This window comes from Papilio polytes, unplaced genomic scaffold (assembly GCF_000836215.1).
Source record: "Papilio polytes unplaced genomic scaffold, Ppol_1.0 DF823700.1, whole genome shotgun sequence".
Taxonomy (NCBI): domain Eukaryota; kingdom Metazoa; phylum Arthropoda; class Insecta; order Lepidoptera; family Papilionidae; genus Papilio; species Papilio polytes.
In genome coordinates, this window is record NW_013525504.1 from 33,798 (window position 1) to 57,285 (window position 23,488).

At 34.2% G+C, this 23,488-nt stretch overlaps 2 protein-coding genes across 4 annotated transcripts in view; both read right to left on the reverse strand.

Moving 5' to 3' along the window:
• Positions 1 to 342: 342 nt before the first annotated feature.
• On the reverse strand, positions 343 to 18,689 carry LOC106103854. Its single transcript, XM_013283766.1, has 7 exons — positions 17,771 to 18,689; positions 15,745 to 15,837; positions 9,873 to 10,000; positions 7,550 to 7,606; positions 3,187 to 3,278; positions 2,757 to 2,882; positions 343 to 2,359 (listed from the first exon to the last, which is right to left on the reverse strand). The coding sequence occupies exons 1-7, from the start codon at positions 18,534 to 18,536 to the stop codon at positions 2,185 to 2,187; spliced, it is 1,437 nt and encodes a 478-aa protein (XP_013139220.1). The 5' UTR covers positions 18,537 to 18,689; the 3' UTR covers positions 343 to 2,184.
• Positions 18,690 to 20,832: 2,143 nt separating this feature from the next.
• The window catches only part of LOC106103842 (hypoxia-inducible factor 1-alpha-like), a 76,551-nt gene continuing 73,895 nt past the window's right edge, over positions 20,833 to 23,488 (reverse strand). For all 3 annotated transcript variants that reach the window (XM_013283750.1, XM_013283748.1, XM_013283749.1), the window contains exon 12: positions 20,833 to 21,952. In XM_013283750.1, coding sequence (XP_013139204.1) covers positions 21,377 to 21,952 — 576 coding nt within the window. In that variant the 3' untranslated portion in view covers positions 20,833 to 21,376. The remainder of the gene's footprint in view (positions 21,953 to 23,488) is intronic.

The window sequence follows — 23,488 nt, forward strand, 5'->3', positions numbered from 1 at the left end:
AGTTCTAAAATTACATTTTGGTATGATACTTATTTTAATTTAATAAATTAGTAAATCAGTCTATACTAAGAGTGAAATCGGTGGTTAGTGTTTTAGGCCAAATGAAAACCGAGTCAATTTTTAATCAATAAAGTAATTTCCTTATCAATTTAAGATATTAAAGCACCTGTTTAGGAAATTATTACTGAATTACAGTGATTGTGTTACATTATCAAAAAAACTAACAGAATTACAAATGTAATAGACGCAAATGTTAATACAATAATTTTATAACAATTTATTATTACAAACATGATTCAATATAATTTTGTAAAAATTGTTATGAAAAATGTACTCCTTTTTCGTATTTCTACTATATGTATTAAATTTTTTTCTAATAATCGTATTTTTAAACAAAAAACAAAGATTTTATCAAACCAACCATCATAAAACGTGCGGCAACATTTGTTAAAAAAAGCCACCTATAAAACTTAGAAATTCAAAAGTATGAAATATAACCTCAAACCGATTCCATACAAGTATGACATCATCTGATTAAAGCCTACAATTCACACTTTGTTCGTAAAATAATCAAGGGCAAGTTCCGTCAAAATGTACAATTCTTATCTCCGCCTTTGTTCTTTTAAGAGAATAAGAGAGATTTAAACATGTTTCTGTACAAGTTCCTGGCAAAAACTACCAATAAGTGACGTAGTGCGTTCGAAATCTTAATACTAAGTCAAATTCGTTACATTTAAGTTAACACCCTAACTAACTTAAAAGCAAAGTGTGCTTGAAAATCACGTTTATGTTAGGTCAAATTATATGTTACAATTCCCTATTTTCATTTTTTTTTTAATTTACTAGAATTATCAAACATGGCCTAACAATTCCGATATACATAAACATTTAAGTGAAGGCTTATTTTGAAAGTTACGTGCAAATTTATTTTAAATTTAATCCGAATCATTTCCTTACAAAAAATTTAAAAATTATATCACATTTTAAGAATAATTTTTAAGATAACTGTTATAAAAACTTTCACCGATTCTCACTTATATAAACGTTAGATAACAGTCAAAGCCACACAAAGCAAACAATTATCACATGGAAAAGACAAATTCGTGCGAATCAAACACAGCGTTGAACAAGACACAAAACAAGATATTAGAAACTATGGAAAATGTTACAATATCACATAGTTTTTTTAAAAAAAACATAAGTCGTCTACAAAAAAAAACTACTTCAATATTACAATTTTATTAACACAAAATGTCACCTTTGTATTTCCCGTAATTAAAAACAAGGGTAACAATATTCTTGTAAAAGTGAGAACCGACTGTTAACGGAATAGAATTAAAAAAAAATTGTTAATGTAAAATTTTCCATTTGTATAGCATTAAGTACAAAAAGGAACAAAACGGTAATTACACAAAACAAAATTATTAGTAAATTTAACACCTCGAAGAAAAATCACGGAAATATCCGATAATCATTTACTTAATATCAAAAATCCAAATAAAATCCAGCACTAACTGATTGTATTAATATTGAAGATAATATGACATTTAAAAAACCAACAAAAAGATCAAAATATTGACGCCGGTGGGCGTTTTAACAAAACTGAAACTTGAAAAAACATTGATAGACAAATCTTATTAGAGATATCAAATATAACATAATTATACTGGAAGGTGTCAAAAGCGAATTGGACAAGAATTGTAAAAACCAACAAAACGCAAAGCGCTAGATTCTATGAGCACAAATGTGACAGCAAATATCATACACAAATAAAATATGCAAAATAAACATCAGGGTAATAATGTATTTCGTAACGAACATTTAATACTTACAAGAAAGACATACAAAAAGCACCTTTATAATTTTGAGACAACGAAATCACAACGGTTGCAAATATGAGCAAATAAACCACCGATGAAATCAGCTACACAACAAAATATTATCGATTACATATATAAAATGTATTAACGTATGTACTTATGGATATAAACTATGAGATATGAGATTCGTATCTTATGTGTCGAATATATTGGACATAACACACCAATCATTAAAAATCAAACACTTAAAACCAGAGTCTCACAAGGTCTTCAGACCTTATATACGCGCTTAGAAGATTCTAGAATAAATTGATATCAAAAGATCCGTGGTAAGCGCGTACACGATCTGGATACACTCCGTTCGCTACAAATCTGTTACAGGTCCGAAGACGACCGTGGAATTGTTGCTCGAGTTGCCGCTCGTTCGGCGAATGCGCGCGTTCGTATCGTGTTCGGATTCGCTCGGGAGCGATTCGGGACCGTTTGTAGTCTGGATGCCGGTGAATTTGGATCGCAGCTGTGTAACTAGACGTTCCAGTCTGCAAGTGAAGCGCTGCTTAGCATGTCAAAAGATCCGTAACTACTTCAATTAGCTAATAAAGCGGAAAGTATGGAGTGCTCGGAAAGTAGTTTGCGAAGATACCTAGAGTGCGTTTACGAAATTGAGAAAGAATAGATATCAAGCGATCTTAGTCATTGTTATTTATTTAATTTTGTCAACAATACAAGAACGAAGAAAAGCTATATTACTATTAGCAATGAAATAAACACAAACCCCACAAAGAACACATACAATAATAAAAGCATGTTTACGATAGTTTAGAATTATAAAAATTCTCCGTCAAAATACTAAAACTAAAGGAACTAAAGGCAAAGAAATAAACTATTTGGTACATTTTTGGTAAGGAATCGTCAAGCAATATAAGTTTGTCTCACTTGAGAGCATGTTCGTCGGAACTTTGCTTTGCTTTTCGAATGTTCTCGATTTCTTTGCGCAGACGTAAGCGTTCTGTCTCCGCATCCTCAACATTGCCGTTCGTTATTCTGTTCTCAGTATCAGATCTGTAAAAAGGTAAATTATATTATGTAAATCAAAACAAAAAGTTATCTATAATCTCCAATTATGAAATTTGATATAGATGTAGAGGATAGTCTAGAAGAACACATAGGCTACCCACTTTTCTTTGTTTTTTAGTTAATTCCACGCGGATGGAGTCGCGGGAGAAAGCTAGTGTGATATAAGTGGCTAGAGACTCGGACAATTAAACAATTTATTGCTTAAATTGCATGTTAGGAAGCTTAGTGTTAAATAAATCAGCAGAATACGAGGAATGCCATAACATTTTCTCTTTGACCATAAACTTACTCTTTGACCCTCAACAGCCGCACGTCCTCCTCGAGCTTGGCGACGCGATCCATCATACGTCGACTGTCAGCGTCCGCTGCGCGGAGAGCGCTCTGTGACAACGTAGTACAAACAATTAGCTGATTCAACGTCACCGGAACAAACGCTTTTTTATCTATGGTATCAGTTTTTTATTAACGGTAATTTGTTGGCAACAGATTAATCTGATATATGAAGAAGATAGTTTTTATTATAAAGTATTCTTCAAATTTCCTAATATGAAAATAATAAATCCTTCAAAAACTATAAAGTTTATAATATTAAAAAAGTTTAGATAGATAGATGGATATTTGTTAGAGTTTATAGCCTAAACTACTAAACAGATCTCAAAGAAATTAGGCATAGATGTAGAACATAGTCTGTAAGAACACTTTTTTTTTAAATTCCACGCGAATGGATTCGCATGCAAAGGCTAGTGTTATATAAATTCATCCACCACTATACTAATATACTATATACGTTCAAATCTTAACCCTGTAAATGCCATAAGAGATGCGTGGGCGCGCACTCACGGCAAGTTTGTCCGGCCCATTAGCGCTCTTACCGCGAGCGGTGCCCGTAATAAGTTAATTGAGGTGCAAAAACATCCCGCCGAGTCGCTTAGCACTATCTCCTTAATGCCCCAAACGCGCTAAATGCACCACCAGCCGTCTAACTAAGTACCGGTACGGCTTCGCTTTAACGGAACGCTTAAGTAGATTATTGGTATTATGTTTGTATTATTCGTTAGTGGCCAAATGGGTTTCGATAGCACGGGAAAGGTTGAAGAAGATTTATAAAATGTTATACTGAAATTTACGTTCACATCGTTTCGGCGTGAATATTACAAGTATGAGGGGAAAATGACCGTGAATTAATGGACACCCGGGGTTATCTGTATTCAAGTAACATTGGACATGTATTAAGTGAAATCTTAACCATTTCCCTGCAGTCTGTATGTGGTGGTGCAATGTCGACGGAGGTACACACGCGCCGGAACAAACAAAATTAGCTGGTACGCCTTTCGAGTGTTAGTTGTGTCAATACATCTCTTGACGACAGATATTGTTGCTAATTTCAAGTATTTTAGGAATATGCAAGTTCACTGATTCTTACAAAACATTATTATTGTTATCATAAACTTAATATGAAAGAGTTGATATGTAAAAGTGGGCGCACACCTTTGACTAAACTATCGCACAACTGAGTTGCGATTGTCGATTGTTTCGCAGCTAACTCAACTGTTTAGTTGCACAACTAAAATCGAGTAGTGTACGCACCTCTAAGCTCGTAGGAATCAAAGCACAACTAAACAATTGTGCGATACTTTAGTCAAAGGTGTACGCGCTCTAAGAACTAAGTGATATCCAGACGGACGAAGACGCTGGCAACAGATAATAAAAGATAATTTTATTGGTAAAGAAGTTGGATGCTTTAACAGTTTTGCATTTACTGTTCAACTTCAACTGTCCTTTACAAGTATTCAAATGTACGTATAATTATACTAATATAAAAAAGGAAAGATTTGTATTTTTGTATGTATTGGAATAACTCAAAAACTACTGGGCCGATTTCAAACATTCTTTCATTGTTAAAACGCTACTTTATCTCTGAGTAACATAGGCTATTTTTTTTTAAATTTCACATGGGCTAAGTCGCGAGCAACAGCTAGTACAAAGTATATTCAGTGTACATAGCACAAAGCATATGGCAGTCGATGTCGAGGCGGGATTATAAAATCACCAGAACAGAGCACGGTCGGCAGGCGCACGCATCGATTGTACGCGAGGGCATTCGTATGACTAGATAGGACTGTCTATCACACCGTAGTGAAAAAATTGTATGTATAAATTCATATATTGGTCCAAAAATGAACATTATCGTAGAATGAAAACCAAAACTTTTAGTTACTGTAACGCCTTAAATTGGACTTAAAATATCGACTGTAAATCTAAAATGTCTAAAACAAATCTAAAACAAATCTTCATAGTAAGACCAATTCTCGTTATCTACGCCCAAGATTTGCATTCATATTGAATTTTACGAATCTAAAATAAGCTTCGGTGTGACAGTAGGTCCGCATAACTTTGGTATTTTGTAGTCTTTAGCGTCCCCACATCGGAGCATTTGAAATATGAACGGGGTGCGTGAGGGGCGCGGCGCGGGGTGCGGGCGGCGCGGGGCGGGGTGCTGGGCAAATATTGGCAGATGTAAGTGGATGGCTGCAGCGTGGCGCCACCCTAGCCGTGACGTCACCTGCCCCTCGGATATACCAACGAGTAAACGAATATTCCGAATCGTGTACCGGTATGACGTTTTAAGTCGAATATCTCAGTTGCCTTCGGTTCCATGTAACCTTAAAACACCACAGTCATCTTTTATATACTAGTTTTGATCCGCAACTTCGACCTTGAGGTATTAAAAAAACTTAATTATTCTAAACTTGTTTCACATCTGTGACTAATTCTGATCCGCTAAGCCGTTTTGGAGACACATAGTAATAGACATCCATCCATAAATCTAAACGCATTCATATTAGTAAGAAGCACAGATAATATACTAGTAAAAAGTAATACCTAAGAATAAGTAAGATTATCATCTGGCACATTCAAATATTATACATGTAAGGTTTCAACAACCTTCAAATTGCACACTCAAATTCTCAATAACAATTTTTTTTAACAAATGACGTCTTTTCTACCGTTGCTACTAAAGGTCAATTAACTCAGTAGAGAACAAATAAAACTAATATTACACAGGATAAAATAAACATTTCGTAATTATTAATTACGTAATATTAATATAATTTTAGGTCGAACTTAAAAATTCAGTAAAATTAAATTTGAAACTAGTCATTAAATTCTGAGAGAACACATAGACTAATTGCTTTTTTAAAATTCTACGCAGACGAAGTTAGGAGCAACAGCTAGTCTATATAAAATTGCAACGTGTCTGCAATGACTTTGGAATTATATTTTTAGAATGATAAGCAATAAAATTATTCCGTTTTGCAACGTCATATATTCGGTGTGTACATCGCCCGTCGCCAAGGTTACCATGCATCTTTTACGAAAACCACATATAGTAATTCAATATTTAATTTGAAATTAATTCCAATAAGACTGGTTAATGGACAGTTCGAGTAAATATGAAAATTAGGACACCTTCAAAATTAGTGTACTTTAGGTTCCTAATATGTAGCTTTGGACGTACAGATTAAAACCAACGCATTTATCTTCCCTACCTTATCCTACTTCTGTAGGGTTAGCGCACCGGATTTTCGTCCTCCAAATACCTCTATCATCCGTCATCTCAGTCACCACTCCCTTGATCTTGTCACCTTTCACACAATCCATCCATCTCTTTCTACGTCTACCTCACCTCTACCGGTATACCTCTCCACATTAAAACTAACCTTCTTCTTGTTACATGCGATTCATTCCTTCTCATTATCATGTTACAAGATAATACCAACGCATTATTGATTATTAATCTCCTCTCAGTCGATCTAAAAATCAGGAAATCTATCATGTTAGAAAACATTCCACAGTCAAAAAAATATAATAGATTCAAATAAACAATAAAAAATAACAAATAAAATAAAATCCCAACTTCACGTATAACATGGTCACCCGACATTTCGCGTGACGCAAACAAACAGGTACGTAGTAGGTGTGACGTAAAGGAACGGGGAAGGCGTCGAGGGCCCTCGAGCGGACCACCCAGCGCGCTACGCAAACACTATTTAATACTACCGAATCGAAAAACTTAAAGAAACACGCAAAATGTTATTTATAGTCACCCCGGATAGCAGAATACTAGATCAAGGGTACAAAACACATTGCGTAAAAAAATCATAAATAATAACTTTTTATAAGACCACATCACACACATAACATTGTAAGTCTTACAAATATCTCGGTACAGAACTTTCTAAGGACAGGATTTTCTAAAATTGCATTTTAATTTAATAACAAAATTATTAAAGAGTAATTAAAACAATGAAACATTATTTAACAGATATATTTGCAGATAAAGATTTTCAGGATATTCGAAAAAAAAAAAGAAAATGAAACCTTTTGAAATATAATTGAAACAGATTTATGAAAATACAAAAATTGTTTAGGAATTGTAAACAGCGACAACTATTGGATATTTCCGAAACTATCAATTTTCGTAGTCACATTTTTTATTTACAACGCCATCTTTACGAACACAAGGAACATAAGGTAATAGACCTTCAACCTCGTAGTTATGGAAGTATCGTATAGATAGCGCTTGAAACCAATTCAAAATTAACTTTCTATACTTCCACAGATAGATGGCGTTTAAACAAAGTACGTACCTTTAAATCTTCAATTGTTCTTTCAGACTTTTTCGACTCTGTGGACGAGTAGCTATTCTGGAAATAAAATAAGATTTTATTACAAAATTATTATAACAACTTGATACAAGCAAATTAATACAGCGACCGTTATAAAAGTCCAATTATTATATAGCGTTAGCGTTAGAATGATAGAGATTTGAAAGAGAGTAAAAGAGAAGAATATAAGAATTGTAAGCGATGTGCTAAAAAAACAATTGCAATTACTAGGGCACAGGCGCAAAACAAATTATACGAATCTCTGGATAGCCCGCCGGGACAAAAACATCTGTTCCGTATAGCAAGAGAAAGAGAAAGAAGTGGAAGAGACATAAACAATATTAGATGCATAAAAGACGATGTAGGAAAGGTATTGATGAATGATGATGATATTAAAAAGCGATGGAAGGAATATTTTGAAAAACTGATGAACGAAGAGAATGTTTTGAGTGGGGTGTTGGAAAACATACCTGTTAATATTGGTATGGTGAAAGAGATTAGTGTGGATGAGGTAAAGAAAGCAGTGCAAGGTATGAAGAACGGAAAGGCCGTAGGGCCGGATGGAATACCAGTGGAAGTATGGAAGCTGCTAAAGTCGGATGGATGGGTGTGGCTGACTTTATTCTTCAATAAGTTGTTACAGGAAGAGGTAATCCCAGACGAGTGGTGCGGTAGCGAGCTGGTACCCATTTATAAGAACAAGGGGGATGTGCAGGACTGTAACAACTATAGAGGAATAAAGCTCATGTCACACAGTATGAAAGCTTGGGAAAGAGTGGTAGATGCAAGAATCAGGGAAGAAAGTGAGGTATCTCGGAACCAATTCGGATTTACGCCAGGTCGGGGGACTACGGACGCCATTTTTGCCATTCGCCAGCTGTGCGAAAAATTTAGGCGTGTGCATAAGAACCTGCACATGGTGTTCGTAGACCTCGAAAAGGCGTATGATAGGGTTCCGAGGGATGTTTTGTGGTGGGCTTTGAAAGTAAAAGGAGTGCCTGGGAAATACCTGCAGCTTATTCAGGCCATGTACTGGCGAGCCAGTACATACGTCCGGTCCGCTGCTGGCGATAGTGACAGGTTCGGTGTCTCGGTGGGTTTACACCAGGGGTCGGCTTTAAGCCCGTATCTGTTCCTCCTGGTAATGGATGCTTTGACATCAAACATACAGGAGGAGGCACCCTGGTGTATGCTTTATGCCGATGACATCGTGCTTGTCGGGGAGGATGAATGCGAGGTACAGAGCAGGTTGGAAGAATGGCGGGTTAAATTGGAGGGAGCTGGTCTTAAAATTAGCAGGACTAAAACTGAACATTTGTTTTGCGATTTTGGCGGTCCGACCAGCTTCTCTCCAATCGCCTTAAATGGTGTGCCTCTACCAACCTGCTCCGACTTTAAGTACCTCGGTTCTCTAGTCCAGTCCGACGGTGGCGTTGACCGAGACGTAAAAAGCCGAATAAATGCAGGTTGGATGAAATGGCGACAGGTTACTGGTGTGACTTGTGATCCAAGAATGCCTCTTAGGCTTAAGGGACAGATCTACAAGTCCATCATAAGACCTGTCGTATTGTATGGATCTGAATGTTGGCCCACCAAAGTTGCGGATGAAAAGAGATTGCATGTGGCTGAGATGCGTATGTTAAGATGGATGTGTGGTGTGACAAGAATGGATAAAGTTAAGAATGTGTACATTAGAGGAAGTTTGAAAGTAGCACCAGTGGTGGAGAAATTGAGAAGCAAAAGGTTAGCGTGGTATGGACATGTTATGCGACGAAATGATGGGGACATAAACCAGAAAGTGTTAAGATTGAATGTGGATGGCTACAAAGGAAGAGGAAGACCGAAGAAAGTATGGATGGATTGTGTGAAAGAGGATATGCTTAAGAAAGGAGTGGATTCAGATATGACGGCTGATAGAGATGTATGGAAGAGCAGCACATACTGTGCCGACCCTCCATAAGGGATAAGGGCAAGTGGATGATGATATTATATAGCGTTAGCCTAAAAATATTTGTCCTAAATCTGTATAGAACATTACTGCGCAAATATTATACTGCAAAGTAAAGGTGTGTCGGCATTGCACGGTGTTGGAGTTGGGCCAATATTTCCACTGCCGGAGTCAAACCCAAGTTAAAAATACGCGCAACGACTTTGAATGTACGTAATAAAAGAATATATATCTAATACAAATAGGTGGTAGACATGTATCTTGCTAGTTAGTATCCTTACAAATTTATGATTTTTTTTTTATATTCATTTGGTAGGTGTAAAAATGATTAGGATATTTCTCTAAATATCAACTTACATCGACCCTCTCCAGCACCATAGCTCGTACCCTGGTGTAGAGCGCCTCTTCTCTCAAACGTGCGGCATCTCGGATCTCTCGCACGAGGTCTGTTAGGAGTCCCGGGGGGTACTGGCCGTTAAGAAGCCCTGTGGATAGAACCCATGTTATTTTTTTTTATAATATAAGGTGGCAAAAGAGCAAGCGGCCACCTGAATCCACAGAAATGGAAAGCGACCATTGCCCATAAACATCCGAAATTGCAGATGCGTTGCCTAACTTACTTGACGGAGGAGGAGACGCACATAAAGAGGACATTTCCCCTTCTTATGCGTCTCCTCCACTGTCAAGTTCACTTTTCCCTCCCCTCCTTTCCTCTTAAGAAAAGGGTGGAAAGGGAAAGGGACTAAAATCACACTATTATGCTTAGTTAAAACCTGAATGCTAATCCAAAACTATTTTCTGATAGTCCTTTTACAATATTTTAGTGATAATGTGAATATATTCCTCAAACTATATACCCTCAACTAGGTAACGTCGTTAACTATGATGATCACTTTGGAATCCGGGGTAGATAGTGGTTAAGGAACGCATAACGCATGGACTAACGACTATAAACTGAAACGAATCTTAAATACTTCCCTTCGCAAGAACTGCTGACAATCTGATAGACGTCAACTACGGAATTTGGAGAAAGGTGGCCCTATCATTTAAATGGCGTTTCAGTATTCTGCCGTTATATTTATCTTATAAGAATATTTCTTATTCCACATTAACAAAGGTTATCGTACTGACTGTTGTCTGACTGTCGGGTCAGCTTGTCTAAACTATTATAATAAAGAGGACGGATGTGTATTTTTGTATATAATGAAATAACTTAAAAACTACTGGGCCGATTTCAAAAATTATTTCACCATTAAAAAGCTACGTTATCAGTGAGTAACATAGACTATGTTTCCATTTTTTTATTTCACGCGCACGAAGTCGCGAGCAACAGACAGTACAATATAAAAAGTAACATCCAACAGCAAGCGAAAGTGTAGGAATCAGCGAGATATCAACGGGAACCGATTCGAATCGTTTCATTAGAAACGGTTTAATCTTGATGTTAATTTTAACGCTACATTAAACTGGAATCGGACACCGCACAGAGTTATTTAGCCCAGAAAGTTATTGATTTCAATATAAAATCCAACGTAGCTGCTTAACTGTTGGAGATATTATCCATTGAAACGCTATAACAAAAATACTCTTAGCCGGCAAATGATGTATTCATGACAGTGTGATATTCGAATAGTAATTTCCATGAGTTTAAGGGTTCCACTGGCTGATAAAGGATCAGATAGCTTAAAAATGACGTCACTGTTAGATAAGGTAACAAAATCCGATATCCATCAAATATTTTACACGTTGAATTGTTATCAGACAATTTACAATTTGGTGGGACAAGTCCTTAGAGATTATTTTTTTAATTTTATTTTAATTAAATAGTAGTATGGTTATCCAATAGATCGTTTAATTGTGTGAAAATAACTTACGTTACGCCAAACGAATGTAAAAAGTGAAATAACCGCTTAATTACAGCACGGTTGATTAAATGCTTTAAGCGAGACCTTTTCTTGCTAATGAAGACTTGTAATAGTGATGGAAAGGATAATTTCATAATTCTGATTAGAATTCTTTTTGTGAAAACCTTATTAGGTAGATTTGTAGCTTGTATTAAGTTGTCTCAATGGAAATGTGCATACGCTATGGTAACCATGGTGACGTATGAAAATATATCCATCTTAGTTTTGTTTTCTAATATAGACCGACAAGGATATTTGACCAGGTGGGAATAAGTCAAACTAAATAATGACAGAAAACTAGTGCCCCCCTGTCAACGGCATAAAGTGATATTTTTTAATTTCACGTCATTATCTATGTTTATATACGACTAGCTTTCGCCCGCGAATCTGTCCGCGTGGAAATAAAATAAAAACAATAGTGACCCTTTGTGTTCCTCCGGACTATCCTTTACATCTATACCAAATTTCATCGAAATCTGCTCAGCCATTTAGGCTAATTACGCTAGCAAACAAACATCCATCCATCTAAACTTTCGCATTTATAATACGAGTATTAGTATGATTTACATAAATTCTGAACGAACTAACAGCCACAGCAACCCTTAACGGCTTAGATATCCTTGTACCTGCAATCAAAGCGATCGCTAAGAAGATTTAAATGAAACTTTTAATTAATCAAGTTGTATCTGCTTGCCCTCAAACGAGCAGGCGAGGTTATCCGGGTCGCATGCTGCACGCAACGTTACATCGCTTCTTTACTTATATAAACTTAATTGATAAACACTTTAAAGATGCTCGCTCTATTTAACCGCAAATATTTTCGTACAGTCAGCTACTAAATATATAAAGTATAAACACTGGTTTTCTCCCGCGACTCCGTCTGCGTGGAATAAAAAAGACAAAAGTAAGTAGCCTATGTGTTCTTCCAGATTATGTTCTACATCTATGCCAAATTTCATCCAGATCCATTCAGACGTTAAGGCTACAAAGTCTAATAAACATTCATCCACAAATCCATCTACTTTTTAAACTTCGGGAACTCGAATACTCCTTCATGAATTTTTAAAATATGAGTATTTTCAAAAATATGTGTTCACCAGCATGCTTTAAACCACGAATACTCGCTATTAACTAAAACATGTATACGTATTTAGTTTCTAAATGCTTTTACATGTATACATTTTCATGCAGCTTACTGTACCTACGAGTTTCTACATCATAACGAGTAAACGAGGTGTTAGAAAAGTTGGAACGTTATAAATAATTTTATCAGATTTAGAGTCACTCACAATAAGAATAATCAACGGAAAACATTGTTACAATAGAAATGACCGGCGTGGAAAAAATATAATTCTTCATTGTTGCGATTTATACTACTCTAATCTCGATAACAGTAAAGTCTGTAGCACATTTGGCGCCAATCTACAACTATAAATAAACTAGCGGTCGCCCGTGACTTCGTCAGCGCAGATTTTAAAAAAAGAAGCCTACATTCTTGAGTATCAAGTATCTTCCCGTCAAAGTACCCTCAAACGCTACAGCCTCTGGACAGACAGACAAACAAACATCTTGGTTTTTCGTAATCAGCAACACAAATACATCATGTATTTATTATATGTATGGATTATTAAATTTCTTTAAAGTTTATATAATGAGTGTATAATAACATTTAACATTTTAATAATTGATTTTTTTATAGCTGAGACAGAAAAAAATACGAAAGTTGATTAAAATATTTCTTCTAGTTATCTTCATCGCAACACTGTGTGTAACAAGTTTTATATCACATTGATGTGGAACAAAAAACTGGTGCGTTTAATGAACGTTCATCTGAGAAAGCACTGTTTCAAGTATCCGCGGGAAATAACTTCATTGCATTTTATTGTCCAATTCAAGTTACGGGACTGCTTTCACTGGGAAGTGGGACTTTTCTTGGTAATTACGTGATTTATTTTAAAATTAGTGGCCGGTACTACGGTTAATTTAAAAAATAACTGTAAATCTTACTAATATTATAAATGCAAAAGTTTAGATGGATGTTTGTTAGTTTCTAGCCTGAACGGCTGAACGGGTTTGGATGAAATTTGACATAGATGTAGAGGATAATCTGGAAGAACATATAGGCTATTTACTTTTGCTATTTTAAATTCCACGCAGACAGAAGCTAGTCAAGTTATAAAATTTAGTAACAGCCTTCTAAGTAAGTCGGTGACATCATGCACGATGCATGTAACCGTTAAGTAGGCGTTAAGCAGACTTATTAGAAGTCGTTGATTCCGGTGTTTATGAAACGACTGTCTGTGAATTTCCACTGTCATCGCACCTGTACAGAAACATATTTTTTATCTGCATTCTAAAGAACAAAATAACATCATATTGTACATGTTGACAGCTGAAGAAACTCTTGGTACTAATGTCTTACTATAATTTTTCCAGAAAGCATAATCTTAACTAGTATTATAAATAGAACAGATTTGGTTGAAATAACTCAAACAGTACTGGGCTGATTTAAAAAAAAACTTTGAACACTAAAAAACTACGTTATCATTGAGTAATAGACTAAATTTCTTCTTTATAATTTCACTGGGACGAAGTTGCCAAAAATAAATGAATAACGTAAAGCGATACTACATATGCTCCGCTCCTAGACAGTTTTAGCACAGTCGAAGTATTGAGTTAAAACTGTGCGTTTGTAGGCAAAACTGTAATTGTACAATTGAACTGAACGTGTGTAGCGTTTTGTCTTTTACATTTTCACAATGTGTCAATACAAATGTCAGTTGAATCCCACAACAAAAGAGGATAATTGCAAGGAATCTATTTATATTTAAAGATAATATGGTTGGTACATACAATTACATGTGTGGAATAATACCTATGTCGATAGATGCAAATAAACAGTTATTACGCACTCTCACAATAAAGTTTCATTTATCTTATTCCCAAAAATTTCATCAAGAATCAATACAAAGTAATACGGAAATTCGCAACTTTAATACGTTGAATATATTTAGTTTAATTTACTTGTAAGTAAATGTTATTTCCTGTTTGTTTTAATTATACTTGAACGTCTTTTTTCTGACTAAAACCCTTTTTCAACAAGGAAGTAAATCTGACGACCTTTTTTCACCTTTATTCAATTGTTTCATCACAATATTTACCGTTATTATTTAGATTATATCACGTATATTTGATTTAAAAGAGGGTCAAAATGGCGAAGGTGAAAATAGTCTTATAAATCTGAAAATTCACATAAAATTTAAGAAGTATATCTATAAACCTTTTCGCTGAGTCAAAACAACGTCCTTGAAAAATTTACGATGACGTAATCGCTAGATAATATTTGTAATCTTTGGTATTTCAGTTCTAATGATTCCAACATGATTAAAATTCTGTATTACTTGTAAAAAATACATTGCATGAAAATGTTTCAATATGTTAGTCTCGTTAAGAGCGGGTGCAAATCTTTGACAAAACTATCGCAAAACTGTTGTGCGATTGTCGATTGTTTCGCAGTCCATTCAATTGTTTAGTTGCACAGTTAAAATAGAGTAGTGTGCGCACCTCCATAAACTCATAGGAATCAAAACGCGAGTAAAAAGTTCAATAGTCTAGTCAAAGATGTACGCGCTGTAAGGGTTTACGATTTGAAGAGGTTTTCAGGCGTTCATAAAAACATAAAATGAAGAAAAAGCATGAGAACTGGTCTATTATATGAAAAAAATGCATTTTTGGTATATCTTACTTTATAAATTTTACTAGATCGTGTAATCTCGTGCGAAGATTGATAAGGCCACTTGGCGTGTATCTTTCGAGGTCAAATAAACGTAGAGAGTATCACAATGGATATCAAATTATCTAGTAAGTATAAAATTTCAGTTATTTGGTAATGAAATCAATATAGAAAGATAATAAAGATAAAATACGCAATAAGATATAAGTTTATGAAAATAATTACTTTCTACTTTGTATATATGAACATATGAGATAACATAAATCTAAAATTGCCTAAACTTATTCAAACATATAAAAAAACGATAAAAAGAATCGAACTAAATGATTCCCATCACATTTCATCATCGTTTCATTAAAAATAAATCGGAATGAATTTGATACATTAGGCATTTAACTTTACAGCTGTCATGCAATGAATGCTATTGGGTTCTCGAAACAGAAACATAGTTGTTTCCCATTGGGCATGGATACCGAGAGCCAAATGGAGAAACATCCTTTGGGTTGATCATTAAGCCAATCAGCCCAACAGGAAACACCGAGAAGTATACACACAATATTATTCTTCAAGTTGTTGTTTAAATTGTACATACCATTGTTGTTAAGAGGACTCCCCATAGCTCCGAGATTTGTGCTTGAAGCATTCTGTATGAATGCAGTTTGATGTCGCATTGCTTCTAGTTCCGCTGGAAATATTAATACTACATTTAAAATTTTTTTACGGAATCTTAAAGAATAAAACATAATAAGGACATATGTTATAATGCTACCAAAAATTAAGATAAAACCTTACTAATATTACAAATGCGAAAGTTTAGATGAATGGATGTATGTTAGATTTTGTAGCCTAAACTTCTGAACGGATCTCAATGAAATTTTGCATAGATGCAAAGGAAAGTCTGGGAAAACACATAGGCTATTTCCTTTTGATTTTAATTAATTCCTCGGGGACGGAGTCGCGGGCGAAAGCTAGTGATTAAATAAAGCTAAAAAAAAACTCTTTCATACAACATTTCATTTGAAGAAAAAGAAAAGTATATGAATTCCAATCAATTAAAATATCTTGTAATCCAATAAATGATATATGTAAAGTAAATGGATTACTGCATACCTTATCCAAGACACTGGCTTATTTCTTAATAATTCCTAGTTATTTATATTGTAATGTTAATAGAAATATTATTGTTTTTAGTAAATAATTATAAAATTTCATGAGTTTACTCAATTCTATCATACTAATACTAATATTATAAATGCGAAAATTTAGAGGGATGGATGGATGGATTTATGTTTGTTAGAGTTTGTAAAGTATGGATCGATTGTGTGAAAGAGGATATGCTTAAGAAAGAAGTGGATTCAGATATGACGGCTGATAGAGATGTATGGAAGAGCAGCACATACTGTGCCGACCCTCCATAAGGGGGGCAAGTGGATGATGATGAGAGTTTGTAGTGTAAACAGCTAAACAGATTTTGATTAAATTTGGCATATACATAGAGGATAATCTGGAAGAACACATAGGCTACTAAGTTTTTTTTTTTAATTCCACTGGGATGGAGTCGCGGACAAAAGGTAGTAAGTGAATAAAATGTCAACTAAATTGTTAATAGATTCACAAATCTGTATAATAATAGTTCTTATTGTTATTAGCTTGATTATATATAGAGAATCCATTGAGGTAATGATTAAAACAATTTGTTTTAATCAATACAAAATTTACAAAACTATGATTTATTTAAAAACATATTACAAATAAGATATAACAAAAGATCTCTTTGAAGTTATTGTATTGGTATTTATGTATATTGGATGTTGTTTAAATATTTTTATGGCCATATTGTGATGTGGGAGGCGACAATAACCTTCACAATTCAAGTTTATTTTAATGCATTAAGATATAGATGTTTATGAATCACTTATTATTGTTACTAAATGATATTAATAATAAGAAAACAAAGATGTCACTGACTTAATATGTCCACAACCCTATTATGAAAAAAGGGGTGGGAAAGGATCACAAAACTTGTGACATCACATTTTTACAAAATGTAATACTTTATATCTATGTATTTAACTTAAATTACACAAGAAATATTAATTTCAGAAGATTGCTGTTTTTTTTTTCGGAATTTCAAAGGAATTTCGAATGATGGACTTATGTCATTGATAAAAAGAACAAATAGCAACGGTCCTAATATAGATCCCTGAGGGATACCCGAGGGAATAGACATCCATGTTGACATGTAACCATTGAGCACAACAGCTTGTGAGCAGTTGGATACATAAGATGTAAACCATCTAAGCAGACTGCCGTGTATACCGGCTTTCCGGAGCTCTTGCAGCAATTTTAAATGGTCTATTCTATCAAAAGCCTTGCAGTAGTCTGTGTATATGGTATCAACTTGGAGCGCACTATAAACCTGCTTGTGATTAACACGTTCGAGTATTTTGGCAAACAGACAAAGTTTGGATATTTGTCTATAATTTTATACAGCAATTGTATACATATATCAGAGAACTTAGTCTTCCGATAACCTCATATTTACAAATCAAAGCAAATGTCAGCTAAATATAAATTTTAATTGAATTAAAACAGAATAATTACAAAATTGAACATACCTCTTGTTTCCTGCAATTCTTTATTCAATTTTTCGTTAGCCCCTTTTAATGTTGTTATTTGATCCAAGAGACAAGCTAATAGACGGCTTCCAACTTCATTCTCAGAGAAATCAGAACTCTCATCAGACACAGAATCTATGTCACCGTTAGCTGGTCTTGCTACATCAGGCAAACCTCTTACACATGGGTCACTGTATCTTCGAGCATTATTTGAGTCTTCCTTCGGTACGTTTAAGTCACTTGTAGAATTCGTGTCACCTATAGAAGTTACAATTGGGGGTAAACTTGTGTAGTCCTGACTATCCGAATTTTTCGGCATGTAGCTATGACTTATCATACTATCAACATTCTCCATTGGCGCACTAGAAACTTCTTCGGCCTTATTCTCATTCCGTCTTAATTTAGGTCTATGTGTCTGTTCAGAGTGGTGCATGCAACGATATCCAGAATTGTACCCTGGGTGCACATGAGGGTTGTAATACATCGAAGATGTAGGCAGCACTGGATCATGCAAATAACTGTACATGTTATTTCGAAAGATTTCGTGATTGGAGCCAAGTGTATTACTGACCGGCCAATTTAAATTTGGTGCGACATACGAATCATACGGGTTCGTATTTGCTGTAGTCTCTTGTATATGCCGCATAGTTTTATCCAACCATTTAGTAAGGTACGAACCCTTGCTGTTACGGGATTTTTTTCGATTGCCCAGGGCTCCTTCGGTCGAAGTTGGGACATTGTTCACTTTCTGCGGTGTAGATGTCATTTTTACCTGCACTTTAAGAAAACACTCAATTCCACAAATAGACTCGTAGCAATTTCACCCAAAGATAATGTTTATCTCATTTTTTGAACAATAAAGTATCGTTGACCGATCGACTCGGTTGACTTGACTGGCTAACGAACTAAGATAGTGTTGTCAGTTGCCTTTGGCTTTTTTAATCGATACTTGCATCAATTTTTACAGTCAGTTAAATACTAATAGGAAAAATTAAGCATCAACGTAAACGTGATAGTAATGTGGTTAAAAATGTAGTTTTCGGATTTTCTAGGTCTAGGTTAGAAGACATTAATGGTTGTTATGTTCCAAATATCTTTTTTTAATAATTAAACGTTACATATACCAGTATTTTAAAGTGTTTCATAAAAGTAGTAATTGATAAAAACTTCTCACGAATAAACCCAATCGTGAAATCGATATAAAAATACTTTGCACATCCCTACGTCGGAACTTTATGTAACTGTCACATTTCAAGTCACAGATTAAATTAGTTATTTGCTTAAAAAACTCATTAATTTTGAGCAAATAACTAAATAAAATAGGAATACAAATTATAATCGCATTAGATTAATGAAATGAATGTTTTTCATTTTAGTCAAGAAACATTTTGAGTTACTAACGCCATCTCTCTGCATTACAACACCTACTAAAAATGCTTATTTTCCTCGATAGATGTCACTAATCTAAGTTTTAATATATTCTCGAAAAGTGACATTTGTGTATTTCGACTTTTTTTTCTTTTTCTGCTTTTCGCATAAACACTCATTAAATCAAGTAGGATTTATGTGGCTGGTTTTATATCTTTTTAAAAATAAAGTAATCAATTCAATTAAATTAAAAATAAATACATAACTCCTTAGTGGGGCAGTCCTGTGATTACAACTTACATTTAGAACTAAAAGCCCTAACCTTAAATAACAGTAGCTTATTCTAGGCAGGTGAAAATAAAACAACAATTTCATGACCGAAATTTAATCTCAAAATATATATAAAGTATATCTGATTTCGTATGTATTTACAAATATCGATATAGCTACAAAATAATATTGATTTTTGATATCCATATATTGTTACATATTTTATTTTTAATAATTTTATTGTAGTTAGTACATACACATTCTATGGCACACGGGCGATTTCAAAAACTCAATTAAAATGTTACCATAGTATGTAACATCAAAATATATATATGCTGTAAATTGGCAGTTAGGGAATTTTATTCTACAGAGAAAATTGAGGACGATACAGAAAAGTACCTGATTACAACAAAACAATATTTACCTACCTACTCAATTATCAAGAAAAGTTAGCCAGGTTTCAGAGAAAAAATATCGCAAAATTAGATTTTGTGTTCATTTAAAAAGAATAACAGTTTCAACTTATAATTATTATTATTAATTATGTAAAATAATCTATCGAGATTTTATAAAAACGAAAAAAACAATTGCATTTATAGAAGACAATATTTCTTATAACCGAACTTAACATATATTGTACTTATACTGTACGATAGATAAAAAATCAACTTAATTATCTGTTAGTCACATAATAACAATGCTGTTTTGACAGATAGTGATGTGAACCAACAAAATAAACAAGTTGAATCGATTATTCTCAAAAATCGATTTATTCATGACCGTTGGACTTTCATAAATTATTGTCCTAAGAGAATTTTTAATTCTATTCAAATGTCAAAACGAGTTATATCGTGGTATAGAAAAAAAATCTTGCAAAATAAAATCTAAATATACAGGCATCGGGAGTTGACAACAAGGAAAATAAATATGTTTATTCGAGTCTGAAGGAAAAGGTATTATTAAACTGCTTTGAAACAGATTCGGTTGAAAATTAATATTTTTCGCTGACAACTTCAAGAGAACTAATAGAACGTGAGGTAAAATTAAAAAAATATTAGTACATCTTATTTTCTAACGAGTATATATTTGATCTATTGCCGGTCGTATACCAACTGCATATTTAACGTCATCGTTTTGTATTCATTTGTTTTTACTGTGCTATAAAAATAATAATTATTACCAAAACCTGTCAAACATATTCTATGTAGAGAAATAACGTTTCTTAGTTTATTACCTAAGTCTACATTTGTATGAAATCCAGTAGCCATAGATTTTTAACCTACTAGCTATCGCCCGCGAAACTGTCCGCGTGGAATTAAACAACAAACCAAGGTAAGTAGCTTACGTCTTCTGCTTACAGATATTTAGCACAGACGTAGAGGATAGTCTGAAAGAACATATAGGCTACCTAATTTTGTATTTTCTTAATGCCAGGCGGACGGAGTCGTGGTCCAAAGGAAGTAGATTATATATCTATAGCCGTAGGCTTCATAACATTTGCAATATATTTTATCATCTATGTTCTTAAATTACAACCACTCTTACTTAAAAGTTTAACTAAATATATAAATTGTTATCTGTCATTCATTCAAGTCACATCGTTGCTATATAAGATTCCAACAATAACTTCAATAAATACAAAATATTCTTATATACTATAAAATTCATTCTTTTATTGATATTTTAAAAGATATTTTATACTGTTGATACAAAATATGAGTTGTAGGTAGGTAACTTTGATAAAATTTGCGTGAAATCCCTTGGGACTTTTATTGTTTCTACCCTCATCAACTCTGCATACAAGTGTTTCCTATTGAAAAAAGTTCCGACAATACACTATCTATCGGAATGATTGTGCGAACATGTGAATATGTGATTAAAATCATTAATTTTGTTAGCTTCAATATATTCAATGTTTCGACAAAACTTCCTTAGAGGTCGGTAAAAATCACTCCACTTGTATCTGTACTACCCTAATTTGACGTCATCGAAGGCCATTAGCAGATCGCTGTTGTCCTGCATCATCTCGGGATCTGTCCAGAAGTCGTTGGAAGTCAGGGACATGTTGGAATCGAGAAGCATGTCATTCTGCTGGAGCGGGATGCCTGGGCTGGGTTGCATCTTGTTACTTAGATAAGGGTCGTATCCGTGCAACATACTGACAGGCGACATGTGCCTGCTATTAGGGCTATAGCTCTGCGTGAATTTGCCGACTGGTGACAGCGATTGGGGGGTCGAATAGGGACTGAGGAGTTCCCTTTGCGCGGGGCTCATAGCCGGGCTGGTGTAGTTGGATGTATTCGGGCTGGGAGGGAGAGAGTACATCGGAGAGTTGACGTTAAGGGTTAAAGGAGTCATGGCATTGATAGGTGTGCTTGAACGCATCATGTTGTTAGATGATTGTATGATATTTATGACGGGAATGGGAATGTTGTTCCTATTAATTGAATTTAATTGAGGTAGTGTCTGTCCGTTTATAATCTGTTGATAATTGGGAGACATATTTGGGGTGTTTTGATTGTGCTGCATCTGTTGCGGCATATCCTGTAACATATAAAATATTATATTAATAATAGTAAAAAACATGTAAAACATCATCATCTCCCCTGTCTTATCCTACTCCCGTAGGGTCGGCGCACCGAAAAAAAAAAATTAAAAAATCTAAATCAATTTTATAAAAAAAAATAATTAATTAAAACATATGCACGTTGAAGCAGGTAAAGGATATGGAAAGAGTATTAGCTATGACCTTGACTGTGATTTGTAAATGACAACGACCTTACGTCGCCTGTCGGCCAATAATCAGACGTAACAAGCCAACACAGAGAACTAACATCTACTATTTTGAATATTAGTTACACGTTAGTGCTAATGTTAATTCTTTTGTATATTATGTGCCATATAATACTTTAAAAACCGTGTTTCTATGATTATTTTGCTTAAACTGTTATTTTACATATCGTTTTTAAAAGAAATGTGCAAAACATCTTTTTACTAATTTACTCTCATTTTGTAATTGTTTCGGCAGTGTTAATCATAAGATTTTAAAATCGATATTTTTATCGGTTTTGCACATCGATTTTAGCTTTTCGATAATTAAATTGACATGTTAATCTCTCAAATTGTCATGTAAATTAAATATTTGATATCTTTAATATATTTGAATAGCATATTACGATCAATTTTATTAAATCAAGCATTTATCTTTAATGAATTGGTATAGTTAAGGATAATGGATCCCACATTTATATCAGTCTGCGGCCCTTGGGGTTGCAGTTAAAGGGATTTTCCGGGGTTTCAACAGGATTAGATCTCGAAATGAGCTTTGTGATAAGTGCTCCTTGAAAATGCGGCTATTTTGAAAATACAATCATCGTTATATCAATAACTTAACCCAAGTATCATGTTACTAGGATTAAAAAACATTTTTTTTGCTTCTTTTATTAAATTTGTACGCAAACAGAAAAAATCGAATAGTTATTTTTACCACCGTATTACATTTAATTCAAAAATATAAATATTTCTATAGTGGCGTTTTTTTTAGTTATGGGTTTTTATAATAGGGGATATGGAACATCATTAAATTTCACTAAAATGCTTATAAACTATATAGATGTTATTCAAAATACCTATATAAAAATGCGAAACAAGAAATTCTAGAAAAGGGTATCCAATCTCGTCGTGTCCCAAATCGTGCCGTTAGATAGCATTACTCGGAGCGAAGTAATCGACGCTTCCGATTTGCCGGGGCTACATTTTAGCGCTCCCAGGGAGACGCTTATCGGACTGGAAGAGAACGGACTTAGGGCAACGCATAACTGGACTATGTTCTTATTAAAGTACCAGCTTGCTATTCTAGATATTGTTAAAAAAACTTGCTTTTAGTATTGATCTTTGCGGGTAAAATCTAATGTATCCCTAATCTGTTAGGTTTGTAGAATCTTCAAAAAGTTTTCGTAACTCTAGTACTAATATGTTTTTAAAAATTAAATACAAGTGTACTATGTTATTTCATTTAAAAAGATGTTCATAGGTCTACATGTAAATAATATTATGCCACTCTCCTAATTACCATACAAT